The sequence below is a fragment of the Thrips palmi genome, unplaced genomic scaffold, assembly GCF_012932325.1.
Source record: "Thrips palmi isolate BJ-2018 unplaced genomic scaffold, TpBJ-2018v1 HiC_scaffold_1, whole genome shotgun sequence".
Lineage (NCBI taxonomy): Eukaryota > Metazoa > Arthropoda > Insecta > Thysanoptera > Thripidae > Thrips > Thrips palmi.
In genome coordinates this window covers 2,190,252-2,212,462 of record NW_023144620.1, presented here as the reverse complement: position 1 = coordinate 2,212,462, position 22,211 = coordinate 2,190,252, and the positions used below count along the sequence as shown (strand labels likewise).

The window sequence follows — 22,211 nt, the reverse complement described above, 5'->3', positions numbered from 1 at the left end:
TTTTGACCATTTTTGCGAGACCACTGCTCCCAAACTATCAGCGGTCAAAGCCTTCCCGAGGCGGGCCATGAAAGAGTAGGGTCTTTAGAATAGTAAGGCGTCGAGGGAGGCCTTTGACCGCAACTAAATTGGATGCAGTGACCGCTCAAAGTCAGCAAAATCGGTGATTTTCTGAAATTCATTCACTGTTTGCCCATTTTTGCAAGACCACTGCTCCCAAACTATCAGCGGTCAAAGCCTTCCCGAGGCGGGCCATGAAAGAGTAGGGTCTTTAGAATAGTAAGGCGTCGAGGGAGGCCTTTGACCGCAACTAAATTGGATGCAGTGACCGCTCAAAGTCAGCAAAATCGGTGATTTTCTGAAATTCATTCACTGTTTGCCCATTTTTGCAAGACCACTGCTCCCAAACTATCAGCGGTCAAAGCCTTCCCGAGGCGGGCCATGAAAGAGTAGGGTCTTTAGAATAGTAAGGCGTCGAGGGAGGCCTTTGACCGCAACTAAATTGGATGCAGTGACCACTCAAAGTCAGCAAAAACGGTGATTTTCTGAAATTTATTCACTGTTTGACCATTTTTGCAAGACCACTGCTCCCAAACTATCGGCGGTCAAAGCCTTCCCGAGGCGCTGCCGCGCCCTGAAAAAGCGCCTTTGAACCACTAAAATAACCTAGAAAAGCCTTAATTTTGACCGGGAAATACCGGGAAAAAACCGGGAATTTCATTTTTGGAATTGAGTGGCCACCCTGGTGGAGTACAAGGTGGTCTTGGGCGTGGACGTCGACAAGTCCCCCGAGTAACTGGACGCGCCCACCGCACCTAGCGGACGCTTCCGCCGGGTACTATGCCTCGCCTCCTCGGGTACCCGGCCGCCACCACAGCACAGTGGGCCGGAAGGCCGCTGGAGGCGGTCCAAAATCCCTGACGCGTTTTGAGCTCCAGCGTCGCTACATGGGACTCGAACCGAACGTGTGACCCCACCGATGGATTGCTCTCCGAACGAGGAATCCATTGGTGGGGTCACGCGCTCCGCTCGGTTCGAGTCCTGTTCAGCGACTCTGGAGCACAAACGCGTCTCGGCCGCCGGCGCCGGTCTTCTGGCCCACTGTGCGCAGGGACGCGACCTCCACGACTCCGCCCCGGGTGCCGCGGCGCCGCGGCGACCCCAACAAGTGGGACAGCGTCGTCGGCACGCCGCCGGCACGCCGTCGAGGGAGTGGTGCGCGTCGTGCAAGGCGTTCCAGTGGCGGACCGCGGTGGCCGCGGCGAACCTCTGCGGGTCGCCTCCGCGGTAGCCGTCGTCGCTCTGTCTCTCTCGCACCCGTGGGGTGTCCCTGTGGGCGTGCGAGAGAGACGCTGCGACCGTCCGGAAGCGGCCCCTGCCGCCGCGGCCGCAGAAAAATGCGATACGTCGCGGCGTGTTGACTTGTAAGGCAGATGCAGATGCGGGCGCCATTGAGTTGTGGGCCGATTCCGAGAGGCGCTTTCGTCGCTCTGTCTCTCTCGCACTCATGGGGCGCGCCGTACTGGTGCGAGAGCGACGAAAACGACTCTCGGAATCAGTCTGCCGGGGGGCGGGCCGTGCGCGAAGTGGACCGTAAAACTGTCGTCCTGCACTGCGACTCGCCCTACATGGCGGCGAGGAGGCCCGGCGAATCCCAGCGCCCTGCCGCCCCGGTGGCGGCGGTTTGCTAATACGCCCTTTTCGGGAAGCTGAGAAATCCCGCGCCTTTCCTGCACCAGGATGATTCAACACTTGTCTGCGGACGCGCGCCCCGGCCAGCGCGCCGGACGCCTTCTTCGCTCTCTCTCTCTCTCTCTCTCTCTCTCTCTCTCTCTCTCTCTCTCTCTCTCTCTCTCTCTCTCTCTCTCTCTCTCTCTCTCTCTCTCTCTCGCACTCGGGGGCGCGTCCCGTGTGGGTGCGAGAGAGACAGATCGACGAAGCGGCGATCCTTCGTGCTGCAGTGGTGCAAGGACGCTGCCGGCGCGCCCACACCGCGAAACGCGCGCTGGTCTAAAAGCGGCCCGCTTTGCCCCCATGCGCGAGTATTCAAATTCGGGCTTTACAGCCTTCTGGCCCCCCGATCTACGGGGAGCAGAGGCGCAACGCAATGCCGGACGAGGAAGGCACGGCGTCAAAGGGGGGAAAATGGAAAGTTTTGGGCGAAAACAGTTCGGAAAATGTAGCCAGGTGTGCGGAACAAGTTTGGTCGGCAATTTCCTGGACCGTTCGAACTTACAACTTACGGAGCTTCCGTATTTAAGTATTTGTTTTGAACGGCTGCGTGGGTCCCTACTTTATCCTATCCAAGATCCTATCCCATCCCAACCAATCCTAACCCATCCCATCCATTCCTCGCATATCCTATCCTATCCTATCCTATCCTATCCTATCCTATCCTATCCTATCCTATCCTATCCTATCCTATCCTATCCTATCCTTCCCTAACCTAACCTCCGCTACAGTGTACCGAATACTGGCGCGGCCCAAGGGGCTGTCTGGGCGAGCCCCCATCGTGACTCTGCAACGCCTCGGATCGGCCAGCGGCCTGGGCGTGGCGTGGCGTGGCGTGGCCGCCGATGCCTCCAGGGCCTGGTGTGTTGGAAGGGTCCTTGGTGGACGCCGTGCTTTCACCGTTTCTGCCAATGCCGGTAAATTCAAATCAGCATTTTATTACGTATATTCTCTTCTTTTGAAAAGAAAAACAAAAGGTTGCAAAAAGAAAAATTTTGGATCTGGCAAAATGTGGGATTTGGTTGGATCGGTGCGGCCGGTTCCCACCAAAGGGGAAGTCACTGTGAATTTCTTTCTACTGATCCAATGAATTTCAGTCGAATTTCGATGAATTTCAGTCAAAATTCGATGAACTTCAGTCAAATTTCGATGAATTCCCATCAAATTTCGATGAATTTTAATGAATTTCAGTGAATTTTACTTGTTTGATGAACTGTATACAAATTTGGCTGAAGTTATTTCCCCTTGGTTCCCACGCCAGCTGTGGCCCTGCGATCCATCTGCCGAGCGGTTCCGAAGATTCGTCGCGTCGCTCTGTCTCTCTCGCACTTGCATCGGCACCGCCCTGGCGCCGGGTCTGAGTGCGACAGAGACGGAGCGCCGGCAGGACGGCAGTCCGATTCCGGCGGCGGGTTTTGAGTTCCGCGACGCGAAATTGCTTTGTAATCGGCTTGCACGGAAAAAAAGGATTAGTTGTGACAGCTAACATGTTAGTTGAAAAGCGTCCAAAGAAGATTTTAGTTTCCACGACTAAAAGTTTGCTGCTCGAACGAATTTATAAGTTGGAACGACTAAAAAACTACAGTTGGCTCAAGGATAAAGTTGATTGTGCGTACACTATGTTAGTTGTGAGGATTAACACGACCGTCACGGAAGAAAATAAACCACGCACAGAAAAAAAATCTGCGGCGGGAATCGAACTTAGGACCTGTCGCTTGTCAATCAGAGACGCTGCCCACTGCGCTGCGGACATTCTTAGGAGACCCGACTTTCGGGCGATCATTTAATCGTCGCTTGTCCTAGCATCGGTCAGTTTGCTGTATCAGCGTCATTGGTCATTCTCCCGCTATCAGCTCACCACAGCGCAGTGGATAGCCTCAGCAGCTCTCAGATCACAGATTCCGCGATCGATACCCGTTGAAGGTTTTTCTTATACGAAGCTTCTTTTCTCTCGTGACGCTCATGTTAGTCATCACAACTAACATAGTGTAGGCACAATCAACTTTATCCTTGAGCCAACTGTAGTTGTTTAGTCGTTCCAACTTATAAATTCGTTCGAGCAGCAAACTTTTAGTCGTGAAAACTAAAATCTTCTTTGGACGCTTTTCAACTAACATGTTAGTTGTCACAACTAATCCTTTTTTTCCGTGTGGCGGCATGTAAGTACGTCGTGCGGTACGGCCTCCGCCGCGGCCCCTGACTGAATCCGAGAGTCGTCGCTCTGTCTCTCTCGCACTCATGGCGCGTCCCGCGTGGTGCGAGAGAGACAGAGCGACGAGAACGACTCTCGGAATCTGTTGTCCGGGACCGCCGCCGCCGTGCCGCGCTGCAGCCGCGCTCCAAATTGCCGCGGTACGTCGAATTTTCGCTCCGTCTCTCTCGCACTCGTTGGGCGTCCGGCATGGGTGCGAGAGAGACAGAGCGTCGTGTTTGGCAGTTGCATCACGGCGCGTCGCCCATCCCGTTTAGCGGCCGTTAATCCGCCGCCTTGTCCATTAGCTGCACCGAGCGGACTGACTCCGTCGCGCTGTCTCTCTCGCACTCATGGCGCGTCCCGTATGGGTGCGACAGAGACAGACCGACGAAAACGACTCTCGGAATCGGACTTGCTGCCGACCGCGGCGCGTTGCAGGGATGGGAAGACCGCCGAGCGAGCCGCCGAGCCACAGTGGGCCAGAAGCCCGATAGAGGCGGCCAAAACTCTAGACGCGTTTTAAGCTCCAGAGTCGCTAAAAGGGACTCGAACCGAACGTGTGACCCCACCAATGGATCACTCGTTCGGAGAGCAATCCATTGGTGGGGTCGCACGTTCGGTACGAGTCCCATGTAGCGACTCTGGCGCTCAAAACGCGTCTGGAGTTTTGGCCGCCTCCACCGGTCTTCTGGCCCACTGCGCGAGCGCTCCGAAAGGTTCCCCGAAGGGCCGTAACCGTCCCATATCATCGGCATTAGCGTGCGCGCTCCGATTTATGAAGATTGCGTGGGTCTTCGTGTTGCCGCGGAGCCGCGGGGGGCGGCGAGTGCTGCGGTGTTCTACCCGGCCAGTCGCCCGCGACGCCGGGACCCCGAAGTCATTTCCGCAGATGCCGCAATAAGTTTTCCCTATTAAAGTACAGAAGATGTTTTTTCTACATTTTGAACCGTTCCGCAGATTCCGCTGTTGTTTTTCTACCAAGACTGACAGGTTCTGCACTGGAAAAAAAAACCTTGCTAACTATTTTGGGCCTAACAAAGAAGAGCAGCTTGTTATAACAAAGTATTTTGAGCAAACATAGGCTTACAAAGAAAATATTGTGTACTTTAGGAACTCTTTCTTCGTATAACAAAGTACATTAATTTGTTATATGTAAGCTCAAAATACTTCGCAAGGTTTTAAGAGTGTGTTTTTCTCCTTTTTTGGTCAAAATAATGGTTTTGAACTGTTATATTTGTTGTCCCGGTGCCACACAATTCTATTCCATAACAAACCTTTTTTTTCTTTCTTTTTTTGCACTTTTGAGTAGAAATTTTTTATTGAAATATTGGCTGGCCGATCGGCCGGCTTGGCCCTTTGCCCGGCCCCGGATCAAGACGGTGTCGCAACCGCCCACGTGCTGCGCCTTGCCGCGGAGAGCCGCAGACTGACTCCGAGAGTCGTTTTCGTCGCTCTGTCTCTCTCGCGCTCACGGGGCGTCCCGCGCAGGTGCGAGAGAGACAGAGCGACGATCGGGAAGAGTGTGCCTGCAGCCGGCCGGAGCCAACGCACTGCGCTCGTCTTGATTTACCGCAGTGGCGTGGACGATATGGCGATGCGTTCCCATGCGCGGCCGCGAACCGATTCCGAGAGTCGTTTTCGTCGCTCTGTCTCTCTCTCTCGCGCTCATGGGGCGTCCCCCGTGGGTGCGAGAGACACAGAGCGACGAAAACGACTCTCGGGATCGGTCTGCTGGAAACGCGCTGGAGCGCGGCACTGGAAGGCTGGCTGGACGAGGAGCTGCTCTCCAAATTGATCTCGTGCCGTGCCGCTCGGCCGCTCGACCTGGCATCGCGTGGCACTCGCAAATACCGCGGGGGAGTTCACCAAAAGGGAAAAATTCCTCGCGAAGGCCGGCTATGCTTGCGAAGCGGTGCCGAGCGCACTTAAGTTAAGTCGCGCCATGCCGCACAGTGGGCCAGAAGACCGGTGGAGGCGGTCAACATCCCGGACGCGTTTTGGGCTCCAGAGTCGCTAAATGGGACTCGATAACCGAACGTGTGACCCCACCAATGGATTGCTCTCCGAACGAGGAGTCCATTGGTGGGGTCACACGTTCGGTTCGATTCCCATTTCGCGACTCTGGAGCTCAAAACGCGTCCGGCCACTGGCCACCGGCGCCGGTCTGGAATGAGGCGTGTACACTGTATAGTTTTGCCAGTGTGGCGGCGCGCGGAATCGTCATTTTTCCATCGAAAGGCGGCGGGGCGGATATTTATCGTCGGTGACCACACCGCCCTTCCGCGTGGCGCGCCATGGCGGAGGCGAGCCGAGCGGCGATGCCCGGACGTCGCTCTGTCTCTCTCGCACCGCGACGACACGACCCGAGTTCGAGTGCGACGAGGACGCAGCGACGAAACAAACAGACCGCAGTGTGTCGTTTCGGAATCGTCTGCCTGGCTCGCCTCGCCCCAGCGCTGCAGGTTCGGCGTCGTCGCGGGTCGCCTCGGCTCCGTGGGCGGGGCGCGCCGCGGCACACAGTGGGCCAGAAGACCGGTGGAGGCGGCCAAAACTCTAGACGCGTTTCGAGCTCCAGAGTCGCCAAATGAGACTCGAACCGACCGTGTGACCCCACCAATGGATTGCTCTCCGAACGAGGAATCCATTGGTGGGGCCACACGCTCCGATCGAGTCCCATTTAGCGACTCTGGAGCCCAAAACGCGTCCGAGATGTTGACCGCCTCCTCCGGTCTTCTCGCCCACTGTGCGGCACAGCCCGCCAGAAGATGTGCTCACTCGCTCTCTGCCTCTCGCACACCCATACGGGCCGCGGCGCCCCGCGAGTGCGAGAGAGACAGACAGAGCTCGGCGTCGGCGCCCCATCGCAATGCCTTACACTAGATTGTGTTTCCAGAATGGATGCGCACCGACGACGCGGCGACTCAAGTCTTTGTCCAATCACGGAGCCAGCGCTCGATATGACGTGTGTGTGTGTGTGTGTGTGTGTGTGTGTGTGTGTGTGTGTGTGTGTGTGTGTGTGTGTGTGTGTGATGTAGTTTATTTGCGTTGCGGCCTCGCGGGACATAATTTCTAATAAGGCGACCGGCGCGCCGAAGAAGCAGTCCATGTTTCCTGCCCCGCCGGACGCGGGACCGACAAGCCGTGGAAAAAGCGGCGAGGCCGGCGACCAAATTCCTCACCTTACAGTTTTACGCTGCCCGTAACCGTAAATCAAAAAGTGCATTTCCCAGTGTGGCGCGCGTCGCGTTGGCCGCGTGATGGGTTGGTTGCGCTGGACGGCGGTTCGGTCGTGTGCTCGGCCGCCAGCAGGACTGATTCCGAGAGTCGTTTTCGTCGCTCTGTCTCTCTCGCAAGCCATACGGCACGCCCCGTGAGTGCGAGAGAGACGGAGCGACGAAAACGCCTCGCGGAATCCGAGTGTGCGGCAGAAACGCGCTCGCTCGGTCCGCTCTTGATGTAAGGCCATTGTCTCATCCTTTTGCTTGTCCAGGATCACGGGTAGATTCATGGCGTCCTCCGTGACTTATCTGCACCACTGGCTGCAGGGCGGACTCGCTCTGTCTCTCTCGCACCCCTGCGGGTCGCCCCGTGCGTGCGAGAGAGACAGAACACTGCGAGAGTGCACGCGGCTTGGAGGCGGCCTGCTTCGCTGTGACAGATCAGGACAAGACCGGCCGGCCGGACAAGCGTGATGCCGTGTCGCAGAGAGAGAGAGAGAGAGGGAGAGAGAGAGAGAAGGAGGGGGGGGGGGCTGCAGGGCTCAGTGTCGCAAGCCATCAAGGTCCCCACGAACTGGGCGGCCACGCTCCGCCACGCCCGGCCGGCCAGGCACCGTGACCACATTTAGAAAGGTTACTGCATTCGGCCGGCCGGCCTGGGAGGGAAGTCCAACTGCAACAGTGTGCCGCCGCGGGGGGCGGGGCCGCCCAGCCATGTGGTGCGCACGGGCCGCTCGGCGGGGCGCGCCCCCGCCACGGGGCCCACGGGCACGGCACTGCAAGGGGCGGGTCCAGGAGCGGACTCGGCCGGGCACACGAAGCCTTTTACAGAGTACCTGCCCGTAGCATGCCGCCGTGCGCTCAAAGTTTGCATGCCGTTTAGTTTTGCCTTGTTTCTGGGCGTTTCCGAGGGCCGAACCTGAAAAAGTGCATCTTTGTAATGCGAAGATAAGCTACTTTATGCTTGCACTGAAAAACCAGAGGGGGTCTAGACCGCACCCGACGTGACCAAACGTGGTCTAGACCACACCAACTGATGTGGTCAAAATGGCACCCATCTGACCACACCAGTGGTGCGGTCTTGACCACGTTGGGTTTTTCAGTCTTCAGTGTGGGCCATTTCCTTCGTACGCATCGGAAATTTTCTTCGTAGGGCATTCAAAGTGTTGAACCCCCCGCCTCTGGCCCGAAGGCTCGCTCATCATTCTCTCCTGAGACTGTCAAGGCACGCGTCGGATTCGCTGCTCAGTTGAGTGAACACCGAGTAGGCCTGTAAAATTATACCCGCGTGCGCTCGCGCGCGCGCTTGTGCAAGGTACTCCGATATCCGGCCGCTGTCTCCGCCACTAGAAAGCCTTTCTCGGCTTCATCGCCGCCGAGGGCGAGGGCCGAGGTCGCCGCCCCGCAGTGGGCCAGAAGACCGGTGGAGGCGGCCAAAACTCTAGACGCGTTTTGAGCTCCAGAGTCGCTAAAGGGGCCTCGAACCGAACGTGTGACCCCACCAATGGATTGCTCTCCGCACGAGGAATCCATTGGTGGTGTCACACATTCGGTTCGAGGCCTGTTCAGCGACTTTTGAGCTCAGAACGCGTCTAGAGTTTTGTCCTCCTCCACCGGCCTTCTGGCCCACTGTGCGCCGTCGCGAGGGGCGGCACCTCGCGCGAAATTCTAGCCGTTCTAGCCTGCCTGACCCCGCGGCCCGCGGCCCAACGGGACGGTCCGGCCGGCTGGCTCCGAACAGCGCTCCGTCTCTCTCGCACTGGTGGGGCGGTCCGAAGGGGTGCGAGAGAGACAGAGCGCTGTTGTTGGGAATCGCTCTGCAGTGACGCGGGCTTTGATTTACGAGGCGATTTGGTTCGCGAACTAACAGGCGATAGGTCGGGCGCCGCGCGGGACGCGTCTCGGACACGCCGGCCGGACAGATCCAGAGCGTGCCGCGGCGTGCCGGACTAGTCGCCGATGACGAGGGTAGGGCGGGGCGGGGCGGGGCGGGGTGGCTTAAAACTGGTCCGTGTCGATTCGAACGGCTCGCGCGACGAGTCGCTCGAGCGTTGTGGGTCAAGTTTCGCGCCCGCGGGTCAACGCCCCGCCGAGCTCCGCTGCGCTTCGGCTGCAGTGCAGACTCATTTCCGAGATTCGTATTCGTCGCGCTGTCTCTCTCGCACACATAGGGGACGCTTCGTGAGTGCGAGAGCGACACACAGTCGACCAGAAGACCGGTGGAGGCGGCCAAAACTGCAGACGCGTTTTGAGCTCCAGAGTCGCTAAACAGTACTCAAACCGAGCGTGTGACCCCACCAATGGATTCCTCGTTCGGAGAGCAATCCATTGGTGGGGTCACACGTTCGGTTCGAGTCCCATTTAGCGACTCTTGAGCTCAAAAGGCCTTTCTGGGATTTCGACCGCCTTCGCCGGGCGTCTGGCCCACTGCGCCCCGCCGTCGGGCAGTTGCCCCCGATTATTGTTTTCCTTTTCGTCTTTCGCGCCGCTGCGGCGAGGAGGAAGAGCGGCCGGCCGAATATCGTCGTCGCGATCTTAACTGCAATCGGGTCGCGCTTCTTTCGTGTCCGCGACCGAATTTCGGCCGCGACTTGGTCGTGCCGCCGCTCCGCCACTGCAACATTGTACGACCCGAACAGAAGCGAAAGCGCCGCCCTTCCGATCCGATCCCCGGTCGGCCCGGCTCGGCTCGGCACAGTGGGCCAGAAGCCGGTGGAGGCGGCCAAAACTCTAGACGCGTTTGGAGCTCCAGAGTCGCTAAATGGGACTCGAACCGAACGTGTGACCCCACCAATGTATTCCTCGTTCGGAGAGCAATCCATTGGTGGGGTCACACGTTCGGTTCGAGTCCCATTTAGCGACTCTGGAGCTCAAAACGTGTCTAGAGTTTTGGCCGCCTCCACCGGCTTCTGGCCCACTGTGCTCGGCTCGGCTCGGGTAGCATTACCAAAGGAATGGCCGTACTTGCGATGCACTGCCGGGCCCGCTCGGCCCTCCGGGTCTCAGATTCGACAATAAAATGTATAACCGAATGTACTCTGTCGTGGCGGCCAAGATCCGGGCGCGTGCGTACGGGGTGAGGCGGGGCGGGGTGGGGTGAGGCGGGGTGCGGCGGGGCGGGGTGGGGTGGGGTGAGGCGGGGTGGGATGCGGCGGGGCCTCGGACCTCGGCCGGCACCTTCGCGTCGTAAACACTTGCCGTTGGCCGGACGCGTCTGGCGATGGGCGATCGCTTTATGGGTTGATGTGTGTCTCCCCTCGCTGGGCGCGGGGAAGGGAGAGGAGGGGGCAGTGAGGCTGGCTTTCTCCCGATGTGCGTTTCGGCTGGTTCCGTTCGGAATCGGTCCAGATCGTCGCTGTCCCCTCGACGCTCGGTTCGAGACCGCCTTGCCTGCAGTCTGAATCCGAGAGTCGTTTTCGTCGCTCTGTATCTCTCGCACTCACGGGGCTTCCCGTGTAGGCGCGAGAGAGACAGAGCGACGAAAACGACTAGCGTGCCGGCACGCTTAGGCCCGCCGCTTTGGCGTGTCACTTTCGGGTCGCCGTGGGAACGAGAGCTAGTCCCGACCGGCGGTCCCTTGCTAATGGGGAAAGGTCGGCCAGTTGGGCGGAGGAAGGGCCCTGAGGACGGAAGGCGGTGGTTGGCGGCCACGCCACTGCACAGTGGACCAGAAGAACGGCACAGGCGGCCAAAACTCTAGACGCGTTTAGAGCTCCAGAGTCCCTAAACAGGGGTCGAACTGACCGTGTGACCCCACCAATGGATTCCTCGTTCGGAGAGCAACTCTTTGGTGGGGTCACACGTTCGGTTCGAGTACCATTTAGTGACTCTGGAGCTCGAAACGCGTCCGGGATTTGGACCGCCTCCACCGGCCCACTGGCCCACTGTGGCGCCGAAACGTCGCCACCGCCCGCAGCTCGTCAGCGCTATCGTGGCGCCACTGTAAGACACGGGCGCCGCCGTGTCGTTCGATAATGACGCAAGAAGCAGCAACAGCAACAACAACATCACGCGTCATGAACAAACAGCAAGAACAAGATTGAAGCGCACGCAGCAGGCCAGACATTTGGACGCATGTTCGACAATCAGTCACTGCCCGGCCGGCGGTGCATTGCGCAAGCGCGGCGCCATCACCGCAGGTGTTGTTGTTGTTGATGTTGTTGACCTGTTGGCCACCGAAATGACTCATTTGCACAGTTGCCACAGGCCGCCGCCGCGGTGCAGCAGTGGCCCTGCAGTGGCCCTGCAGTGGCCGGGCAACAGGCGCAATGGCCCGGCCTCTGTTCGGGGCGGGCATCCTGATCGAGACAATGGCGGTGAAGGGCCGCATTGTTGGTGCATTAGCGTCCGTGTGTGTGTGTGTGTGTGTGTGTGTGTGTGTGTGTGTGCCGCAACGCCCCGGGCCATTGTGAGTGTGTTCCTCCCTGGCCTTTCGGCTGCCGGACGCCGTATCGGTGGCGGCGGGGTGGATGCACTGCAAAGACTGCAAGTACTATTACTGCAGTGGCCCACAGTGGGCCAGAAGACCCGTTGAGGCGGTCAAAACTCTCGACGCGTTTTGAGCTGCAGAGTCGGTAAGAAAGGACCTGAACCGAGCGTGACCCTCACCAATGGATTCCTCGTTTGGAAAGTAATCCGTTGGTGGGGTCACACTACGTTCCGTTCGAGCCTCTTTTAGCGACTCTGGAGCTCAAAACGCGTCCGGGAGTTTAACCGCCTCCACCGGTCTTCCGGCCCACTGTGTGGCCTCGGGGAGCGACTGATGTGGTTGCACTCCGCCTAAAGGAAGGAAATTCCATTGAATAAATTGGTTGCCATTTTTAGAGTTTGATAGTTCAATACAACGGGTAGCAATTGCTAACGGGGATTGGCGCCACAGTGGCGTGGTTCTTGGATGCATCCATGGTCGGGCCATGCCCTCATGGCTCAGCGTCGCACTGCACTCACGCAGTCCCGTAGGGCCGGCCGCTCGCCAGCTGCCGTCCATCGCGCGGCTTTGCGGACCGCCAGCCTGTACCCCGCAGCCCGTGGCCCATGGCAACCCATGGCAGGCCCATGGCAGGCCCATGGCAGGCTTATGGCAGGCCCATGGCAGGCCCATGGCAGGACCATGGCAGGACCATGGCAGGCCCATGGCAGGACCATGGCAGGCCCATGGCAGGCCCATGGCAGGCCCATGGCAGGCCCATGGCAGGCCCATGGCAGGCCATGGCAGCCATGGCAGGCCCATGGCAGGCCCATGGCAGGCCCATGGCAGGCCCATGGCAGGCCCATGGCAGGCCCATGGCAGGCCCATGGCAGGCCCATGGCAGGCCCATGGCAGGCCCATGGCAGGCCCATGGCAGGCCCATGGCAGGCCCATGGCAGGCCCATGGCAGGCCCATGGCAGGCCCATGGCAGGCCCATGGCAGGCCCATGGCAGGCCCATGGCAGGCCCATGGCAGGCCCATGGCAGGCCCATGGCAGGCCCATGGCAGGCCCATGGCAGGCCCATGGCAGGCCCATGGCAGGCCCATGGCAGGCCCATGGCAGGCCCATGGCAGGCCCATGGCAGGCCCATGGCAGGCCCATGGCAGGCCCATGGCAGGCCCATGGCAGGCCCATGGCAGGCCCATGGCAGGCCCATGGCAGGCCCATGGCAGGACCATGGCAGGACCATGGCAGGCCCATGGCAGGCCCATGGCAGGCCCATGGCAGGCCCATGGCAGGCCCATGGCAGGCTTATGGCAGGCCCATGGCAGGCCCATGGCGAGCCCATGGCAAGCCCATGGCAGTCCATGGCAAGCCGACGCCTCCAGGAATTCCAGGCTCGCGTTACTATATTCCAAACAGGATACTGCACTTGTTTTATTTATTTTTTGGGTTCCCCGAAAGAACAAAAGATTCGTATCGATTCTGTAATCCCGAGGCTTGATCCCAATAATCCATGCCCCGAGGGCCGGCAGGCCTTCAGCCAGCACACTAGTTCCGACAGTCGCTTTGTCTCTCTCGCACGGTTAAGGTGCGCCCCATAAGCGCGAGAGAGACAGAGTGTCGACAACGACTCTCGGAATCAGTATACTGGCCTACAGTGTGGTGCAAGGGGTTACCCACTGAGGTAATCCTGTGTACACTCACTCGGTAATCATGGGTAATCGTGGTAATCTCGGTAATCTTGGTAATCGTGGTAATCTTGTAGTAATCATAGTAATCGTGAGTAAATCTTGTAGTAATCGTAGTAATCGTGTGAGAATCTTAGTAATCGCAACTGTGTGGGCGGGAGTCTAACGCCCGCAGTGCAGGCGGGCATGTGTCGGGCCCGAAATGGCATACGATCATGTGTGGTCTAGCCGTTAATAGTAATGGCAATGGCAAGGTAGGCCACCGATTAGACTCGCAAGGCACCAGTGTGGGAGTGGAGGCCGACATAGTCCCTGCTCGGGGAGGTGTCTTCCCCACCTGAAGTGACCCGAAGCCACCCAAGGCGTGTCTGGTATGTGCGTTCTCGTGCCACATTTTAAATTTTTTGTGAACTAAATTGACTATTATTTTCCTATCCAAAACAATTGCTGATAAAGATACTACTTTAGAGGACTCTCAAAGAAGTTGCCTCTCCACTATATTTTATTATTAAGAATTATTTTTTGTTTGCAGTTTTTCAAATTTAACCAAAAAATGGAACTTGTTTTAACTTAGTCTCTTTAGAAGTCAGGGGTGGAATGGCGGCAAAATAAACTTCTCTTACGCCCGACCACGCCAGAATCTTGTACCATACTCCAAGAAAACCAAGCAGACGAAATCGCGCAACACCGTCACTTCTCATCACCTTGGCTCCTATGGTGAGCTATGGCCGGCAAATACACTATGCATTTTTCGCAGTAGCTCTGTTTCCAGAGACGAGCCATTCAAGTGAAAGTGGTTATTATCCAAGAATGCTGATAGACATTGTTATCGCTGAGCAATCATGGTAATCATTAGGTAATCATGGTAATCGCTTGGTAATCGTGGTAATCTTTTGGTGATCATAGTAATCATTAGGTAATCCTGGTAATCCCGGTAATCTTAGTAATCCTGGTAATCAAGGTAATTTTGGTAATCACGAATCCTGTGTACGCTAAAAATTTGAGTGGGTAACCCCTTGGTGTGGTGCCCAAGGCCGCCAGGCGCGCGCCCAGGCTGTTGCTCCGATGTTCCGGCGAGCGGGCCTAATAGTGCCCTGGCTCGTCCCTCGGTGCGTCTCTCCGACCTTGACCCGACTGCGCTCTGTCTCTCTCGCACTCACGGGGCGCCTCGTGGAGGTGCGAAAGAAACAGAGCGACAGCAGGACAAGGGCAAACAAATGCGGTGCGTCCGGCGCGTCCAATGCTTGATTGGAAGGCGGTGTACTATGGGCAGTGTAGTGCCGCCAAGGACGCCGCCAAAACGAACAGCGGTGCTGGTCTCGAGTCAGTACAGTCACGTAAAGTCGCCCTCGTCCGCCCACAAGCCTTGCTGCCCCACTGTCTGTCGGTCAAGTCCAGCCCGAGGCCGCGGCAGACTGATTCCGAGAGTCTCTGTCTTCTCTTCGCATTCTTACCGGACGCCCCGCGAGTGCGAGAGAGACAGAGCGACGAAAACGACTCTCGGAATCAGTCTGCAGGGGCCGCACGGCTGCTCCGTGCCGCTCGGCGTAACTGCCCTGGCTGCAGGGCCGCAGTTGGCGGGGTTTGCTGCCCGGAGATGAGCCTCGCCACGCCTCGCCTCGCCACGCCACGCCACGCCACGCCACGCCACGCCTCGCTACCGCGCCGTGAGGTGAGGAGGACTGGCCAGTCGCGTAACTGTGTCAAGTGCCGGACGTACCACCGCGAGCAGGCCAACTCTTTGGTTACACCGTAAAAAGAACCAGCGCAGCGAACCGAGCCGAACATCATCCAGCGCCAGAGTCGCTAAGCAAGCAGGACTCGAAAGGAAGTGTGACCCCACCAATGGATTGCTCTCCGAACGAGGAATCCATTGGTGGGGTCACACGCCCGTTTCTAGTCCTGTTTAGCGACTCTGGAGCTCAAAACGCTTCTAAGAGTTTCGGCCGTCGGTGCCGGTCTCCTGGCCCACTGTGAACTGCTTTCCGTTCTCACTGATTGAGTTAGCCTGCCTTCCTGCTGGTGGTCGCTGGCCGACGCGACGCTCCGGGTGTGAAAAATGAAAAGAACAGTGTGGCGGCGTGTGTGGGGCGGGGCGGGGCGGCCTGAACAAGTATCAGCGGTAATTGCACCTCTTAGCGCCTCGATGATGGCTGTACAGTCGCGCAAGAGAAATCCAAAGTGATTTCTTCTTTGTCGAGGCGTTCTGTTGACACGTTCGTTTGTTTCGGTGCTGACGGGGAAGGGTTTCAGGCGCGGTTCCAGTGGGGTGGGGCAGTAGGGCACGAAGCCAACCTTTACACTGGTAAAACTAAAGCGTAGTATTACCCTCTGTTTCCAAGCGTAATCATTTCGCGCTTGAAATCAAGCGTAAAAGCTGGTTCATCCGCCAAGTTTCCCCCTTTCTAAATGCATGGGGAAACTTCTAGTCTATGCTTCTTTCCAAGCGTAACGTCTTCAACCGTAATTTCATGCTTGACTCAACCATAGAGTTACGCTTTAGTTTTACCAGTGTACAGGGAGCCGCCTGAAAGGTGGGCTAAAAGCAAGACTCTGCCGCTACGTATGGCAAAAGCTCTATTTTTCCCCTCCTTCAGGCTGGCTGTGGATCCTGGATCCGCCACTGTAGGTTTCCGTTTGTGGGTTGGTACTTTTAGCCGAGTGGCCCTGCACAGTGACGTCACCGCCTGGTTTGCATATCGACCCGCTGCAAGGGTTCTTCGGGTGGCGTGCCTCTCTCCGCGCCGCACCGCGGTTCGCGTCTCCAGCAGACTGATTCCGAGAGTCGCTTTCGTCGCTCTGTCTCTCTCGCACTCATGGGGCGTCCCGTATGGGTGCGAGAGAGACAGAGCGACGAAAACGACTCTCGGAATCAGTCGGCAGCGCCTCCACAACAGCAAGACAGTCGCTTTTTTTTCGTTTCGTTTGCGACCCCGAATAACAATCGTGACCGTCCCTTCGACTCTTCGGGATGATTGAAAAGGAACACAATGGCAAATGAATTGACAGTGACGTGACGCCACTTTGCATGTGTCACTTCTTTAAAAAAAATAGAAAGGAATCCGTTTCGGCGCCACCACACTGTAACTAGGGGTACGCGCCGTTTAGTCTGGGCGCGTAGTGTGGCTGAGCGGTGCGAATTGACATAAATTGTGCACTTTGGACTTTGCTTGAGTAGACGAAATGTCCATCTTAAGGGCTCATATTCAGTGAACTTTAGACCAGGGGTTCAAATGGAAGTGATTTTCGTTATCAGAACACCAAAAACTGCTGGGATCAGTGTCAAACTCCATTTAAAAATTTTGGTCCAAAATTGGTCAAAATTCGGTTAAATGTGAGTCTGGAAAAAGTTTGAAGGTCATTTTTGAGTTCAGCACACCAAAAACTGCAGGAAACAATATAAAACTCGACATGAAAATTTTGGTCCAAAATGACCTAATTTAGGATGAAAATATAAGTCTGGAGTCGAAATAAAAGTGACTTTCGTTATCAGCACACAAAAAACTGCTGGGATCAATGTCAAACTCGATTTAAAAATTTTGGTCCAAAATTGGTCAAAATTCGGTTCAATGTGAGTGTGGGAAAATTTTGGAAGTTATTTTTGAGTTCAGCACACCAAAAACTGCAGGAAACAATATAAAACTTGACTTGAAATTTTTGGTCCAAAATGACCTAATATTGGATGAAAATATGGGTCTGGTGTTAAAATGGGAGTGATTTTCGTTATCAGCACTCAAAAAACTGCAAGAATCACTGTACAATTAATTTTTAAAAATTTAACCAAAAATCGGTTAAATTTTGGGTCAGGGGACAATTTAGAGGTCAATATTGAGGTCAGTGCACTGAAAAATACAGGGAAACACATAAATCTCATCTTGAAAAGTTTGGCCCCAAATTGCGTAGCTCTAGATGAAAATGTAGGATTGGCGTTGAAATAAATGTAGTTTTTGTGACCGGTACACTGAAAATTACACACAATACTTTAGACTCAATTTCTGTTTATTGTTTCTATTTGTCTTCATGAAGCACCTTCTGTCGTCACCAATTCCCTGATGGCACAACAAAGCGAACCCCTCAGTCGAGTAAAAATCAATTGCCAGCATTCAATCGCTTTATTGGCTACTCGTATGCTTAGGTCACTATTCGATAACTATTTTTTCTTAACTTATGAACTCACAATTTTATAAGTAATATTTATGAAACATTTTTTCATTCTTTCATTGTGAACCAGTGAATAAAACAATATTGATTGGAATATGTTATCAGTTAATATTGAGAGAGTCAGTTTAGGGTAGGCTGATCTGAACCAGTTAGCGGGGACCAATTATTGTCAAATCCAGTGTTTCGTCACATAGAGACCAATGCCAAGGCTACCCAAGGCTTAATGAACCGACATAATTTATCTTACTCATGTAATCAATACTAAGTAGTATCAGTTATATTAACTTTGGTGAAGTTAAAGGAATCGTCTCATTAAATCCCATCACTAATCATATATATAGTTGGTTGTCTATGCACTAATTGACTCACCGCTCAAAACCTGAGTCGTCTCTTTGAACCCAATATTAATTCAAACTCTATTAGGATTAAATATACACAACCATGCATTGATTCTATTAATAAACACATGTTAGTGCTTTTGCTCTCTTGTCAGCTTGCAGCATTGCAAAAGAATGCATTTCTCGAGTCCAAACTAAGTATGCCTGCCAATTTCAACACAAGTTATTTATGCATTTCCCTGATTTCCTCTAGTTTGAAAATTTTAAAAAGAGGATGACACTACAATGAAATAAGAAGATGCACACAATACAAAAGGTCAAAATAAAAACATTCTTTTTACAATGCTTTGTCAAAGTGCACTGACCTAAAGATGATTCCCCACTGACAGTGGAGGGGGGAGAGGGGAACGAAACACGTAAATCATTCTCAAATCCATTCTCCATATTTCGCTGTGTTGGTGTTCCAAAAGGGTTTTAAACATTCTAGAATGTTGAAAAACTAAGGCCGATCTCATTTCCAAACCCTTCTGCTCTTTAATTCGTTTTATTTGCTTATTTGCTTATGTCCCGTATAGGGCCCGTGCAATGGCGTACCGTTATGTCACTGCCGGGTAAAGGACACGAAAACGTTCTCTCGCGAACTGAGTCTACAGCAGCCGATGCCAAGAAAATGGACTGAATCTCGCACACACTTTGCATCTCGAATAGATCAAAACCGTTTCTGGAATCCGAAAGTTTTTTTCTTTAACTCAATGTGCTCCAGATACATCCAGAGATAGTTTCTAAAACTACGCTTGACGGCAAGAACCGCGGCAGTTCAAACGGGGTTGGAGGCTGGGACCTTAACTTAACTCGATTTTTCGACCCTTTGAAGGAATCTTGTGATAAATAACCTCACGGAGTACTGCTTATGTGCTAAAGAACGAATCCTTAGCACTGATCTGGGAGAAAATGCTCAGGATATTTAAATATCTCCAGTTATAAGCTCCTGCTGGCGTCGTCTGCTGGTCTCAGTTCGTGAATTTGCCATACTTTCGTTCCGCCATATTTCGCGTATTGCACGGGCCCTATTTGAGACGGCTGTCTCCGTGAAGGAAGATGCCTGGCACATCTGCACACCCGAACCCGAGCGACCGCGCGACCCGAACCGCTTCGGCTCCGGGAAGCTTCGGGGTCTCCCCACCACTCAGAGCGTTTCCCGACCTAGTTCCAAAGCTATGCCACAGGTGGCGCCACTTGTTTCGAAATTCGGCGGGATTTCCCCCAAACACTTGTTCAGTCTGATGAAATCCACCGTGCGTGTCACTCGCGTTAACGATGGATGTCATCTGTCATGTGTGTGGCCTAAAATTACCCGGCATTCAGCTCAACCGACACCTGGAGAAATTTCATGGCTTTCAAAAACCATCCAATTCATTTGAGTGTTCGGAGTGTGCCGCCAATTTCTCAACTAAGTTCGTTCTCAAGAGGCATTTGAAGAACATTCACAATATTTGCCATGAGGAGGAGAAGAAGCAATTCAAGTGTGACAAGTAAGTAAGCCGATACGTATTTCATTTGTTGAAACTTCTTTATTTGATCCACAATGGATTGACAAAGAAGACTAAATTACGAATTGCTCTTCCAGGTGTGATTCTTCTTTTACTGAAAGAAAAAGTTTATATAGGCACTTGAGAACCAAACATGATCAGACAGAAATTGACATGGAGCAACAAGACAACAGTAAAAAACCGAGAAGCACCCAAGAAATTGGTTTTGAATGCTATGTGTGCGACAAAACCTTTGTTAGTGTGTCCACACTTAACAGACATAAAAAGCTGCAGCATGATCTTGTTTTAAATAATTCTGGCAAGTTCAAATGTCCTCAATGTTCTGATGAATTTGCGACAAAGGGGCAGTTGGACCACCATGTGGACAGTGCTCATCACATAGAACCAGAGTCTGAATTAATGTCGTTTCCCTCCCTTGAAGGTAATTATTATCATTATGATTATATTATTATTGGAAACATCAAATATCTGTAGTCCTGATGTAACTGTACTTTTGTTCTAGATTTCTTTAAATGGAAAAACCAAATGGAGATAGAAACAATGTCCCACTATGTGAAACATACTGGCTCCAAGCCAGTAAAGAATGGTCTCAGATCATATTACTTCTGTCATCGTTCCGGTTTTGAGAGATCAAAGGAAGAGGATGAGAAGCAAAGAATTAACTGGCAGTCCACAGTTAAAATGGGAGCCCACTGTACCTCTCAGATGACTATGACACAGTGTGGTGATCATGTTGAGGTGTCCTTCTCCAAAGTCCATGTAGGTCATGAAATTGGTGTCAAATACCTGCAGCTTACCAAGATCCAGAGAGAAGAACTGGCAGCCAGAATTGCGAGGAAGGAAAATTTAAATGAAATTCTTAATGATGTCCGAAAATCTGTAACAGAAGAAATTAACCAAGTGAGCAGGCTCCAAATGCTTGAACGAAAAGACCTGCTCAACATCATCAGGGACTTTCAGCTGGATGAAAGCAAGGCAGACCAGAATGACGCAATGAGTGTGCACATGTGGGTGGAGGAGCAGCTGAAAATAGGAGATGAAGGTGCAGTGATTTTTTACAAGCCACAACATCAATTGATTGAAGGCAGCACGCTCAAAAAAGAAGACTTCATGATTGTTATAATGACTCCATACCAACGTGAGGTTTTATCCACATTCACAGAGGACAAAATTTTAATTGACAGCACACATGGGACTACTGAATATGACTTTCAGCTCACGACTTTAATGACTGTGGATGAATATGGTGCTGGGTGCACTGTGGCATTCTGTATAAGTAATAGAATTGACGCTACAGCCATGATTGAATTCTTCACAAGTGTGCGCCAAAAGGTAGGAGTCATAAAAACTGACACCTTCATGTCAGATGATGCACCAGCCTACTACAATGCCTGGTTAGTGGTCATGGGCCCAAGCAAGAACAGGCTTTTGTGCACCTGGCATGTTGACAAAGCGTGGAAAACACAGGCACCCATTCAAGTACAGGCAAGCATTGAGAAAGCTGCTGAGGTGTACAAGGGATGTAGAGTGCTGCTGGAAGAACCTGATATAAACGAATTTGGACACCTTTTAGATGGTTTTATTAAAATGTGTGAAGAAGATCCTGACACACAGGCATTTGCGAAATACTTCAAGACCACCTACGCCCAGAGGCCTGAAATGTGGGCCCACTGTTACAGAATCCGACTAGGACTCAATACCAACATGTACTTGGAAGCAATGCACAGAAAGCTGAAGTACATATACCTTGACGGTCGCAAAAACAGAAGGATGGATAAATGCATATCAGCTTTACTGAAGTTTATTAGAGATTTAATGTTTGAGAGGATCATTCGTAAGAACAAAAACAAACCGACAAAGAGAATGCTATCCATCAGTGCCAGCCACAAACGCAGTAAAAAGATACCGGATACAAAAATTAGAGCTTTAGCAACAAACCAGTGGGAGGTAGAATCATCAGTTTCCACAAGAGGGCCGTATGTTGTCCAGAAACTTGACAAAACTTGCAGCTGTGCTCTTCGATGTCCTTTGTGCAAAGTCTGCGTGCACCAAGCCATATGTGACTGTCCCGACAACATGATAAGACTTAACATCTGTAAGCACATGCATGCGTGTATTAGAAAAGTCCCACTGGCAGAGATAGCAGATAATCATCAGGAGGAAGAACATATGCAAAGAGAAGAGACTGTACTCACACAATCTGTTGCTAATCTGGTCCCAGTGGGCTCATCAATTAGCGCCCGCACAGAACTTGACTGCCTAATTATGAAGGCCAACAACCTTGCTGACTTGATTGAGCCAGAGAACCAGAAGGAAGCAAGTGCTGGAGTTAGACGACTGATAACTTATTTTGAGAGTATTATCAAGAAACAGGATCCTTCCACAATTCCACAGAGATCAAGTACTGAACCTGCAAACAAAAAAATTATGACTCAAAGATTCAAATCAACTAAAAAGAAGAGACCAGTAAAGCGTGAAAGAAGATTTGCGAAACCAGGAGATGTTCAGAAGGAACTTTTAAGGTGCATGTTTATTGACAAGGATGTTCGTGAGGCTGATGTAGTGCAGGTGCAAAGTGTAGGGGATTTGGACCATACATACTAATCTTTACTGATTTCATCTATTGATCATTTTATTTTGAATGTATTAAGCTTCTAGTGACAAAATATTTTATATTAATTTTAGTATAGTGATTGAATTAACGATATATTTTATATTGATATTCCTGTGATAAGAAACTGCATTTCTGTGACATTTCTGTGATAAATAGTAGTCATTACTATTAGTAAACAGTGATTACCATTAGTAAACAATCAAGTCAGGTTAGAAAGAACATTGAATCAATACACTTGCATTATGACAGTTTGTAATTAATATTCCTGTGATGACTAAGTGTGCAAGTTCAAGAAGTAATTGTA

At 53.0% G+C, this 22,211-nt stretch overlaps 1 protein-coding gene across 1 annotated transcript; it reads left to right on the top strand.

Annotated features, from left to right (window-relative positions):
• Positions 1-19,060: 19,060 nt before the first annotated feature.
• On the top strand, positions 19,061-21,897 carry LOC117643114. The gene is made up of 3 exons (XM_034381800.1): positions 19,061-19,275; positions 19,371-19,714; positions 19,796-21,897. The coding sequence occupies exons 1-3, from the start codon at positions 19,061-19,063 to the stop codon at positions 21,895-21,897; spliced, it is 2,661 nt and encodes an 886-aa protein (XP_034237691.1).
• The last annotated feature ends 314 nt before the right edge of the window (positions 21,898-22,211 follow it).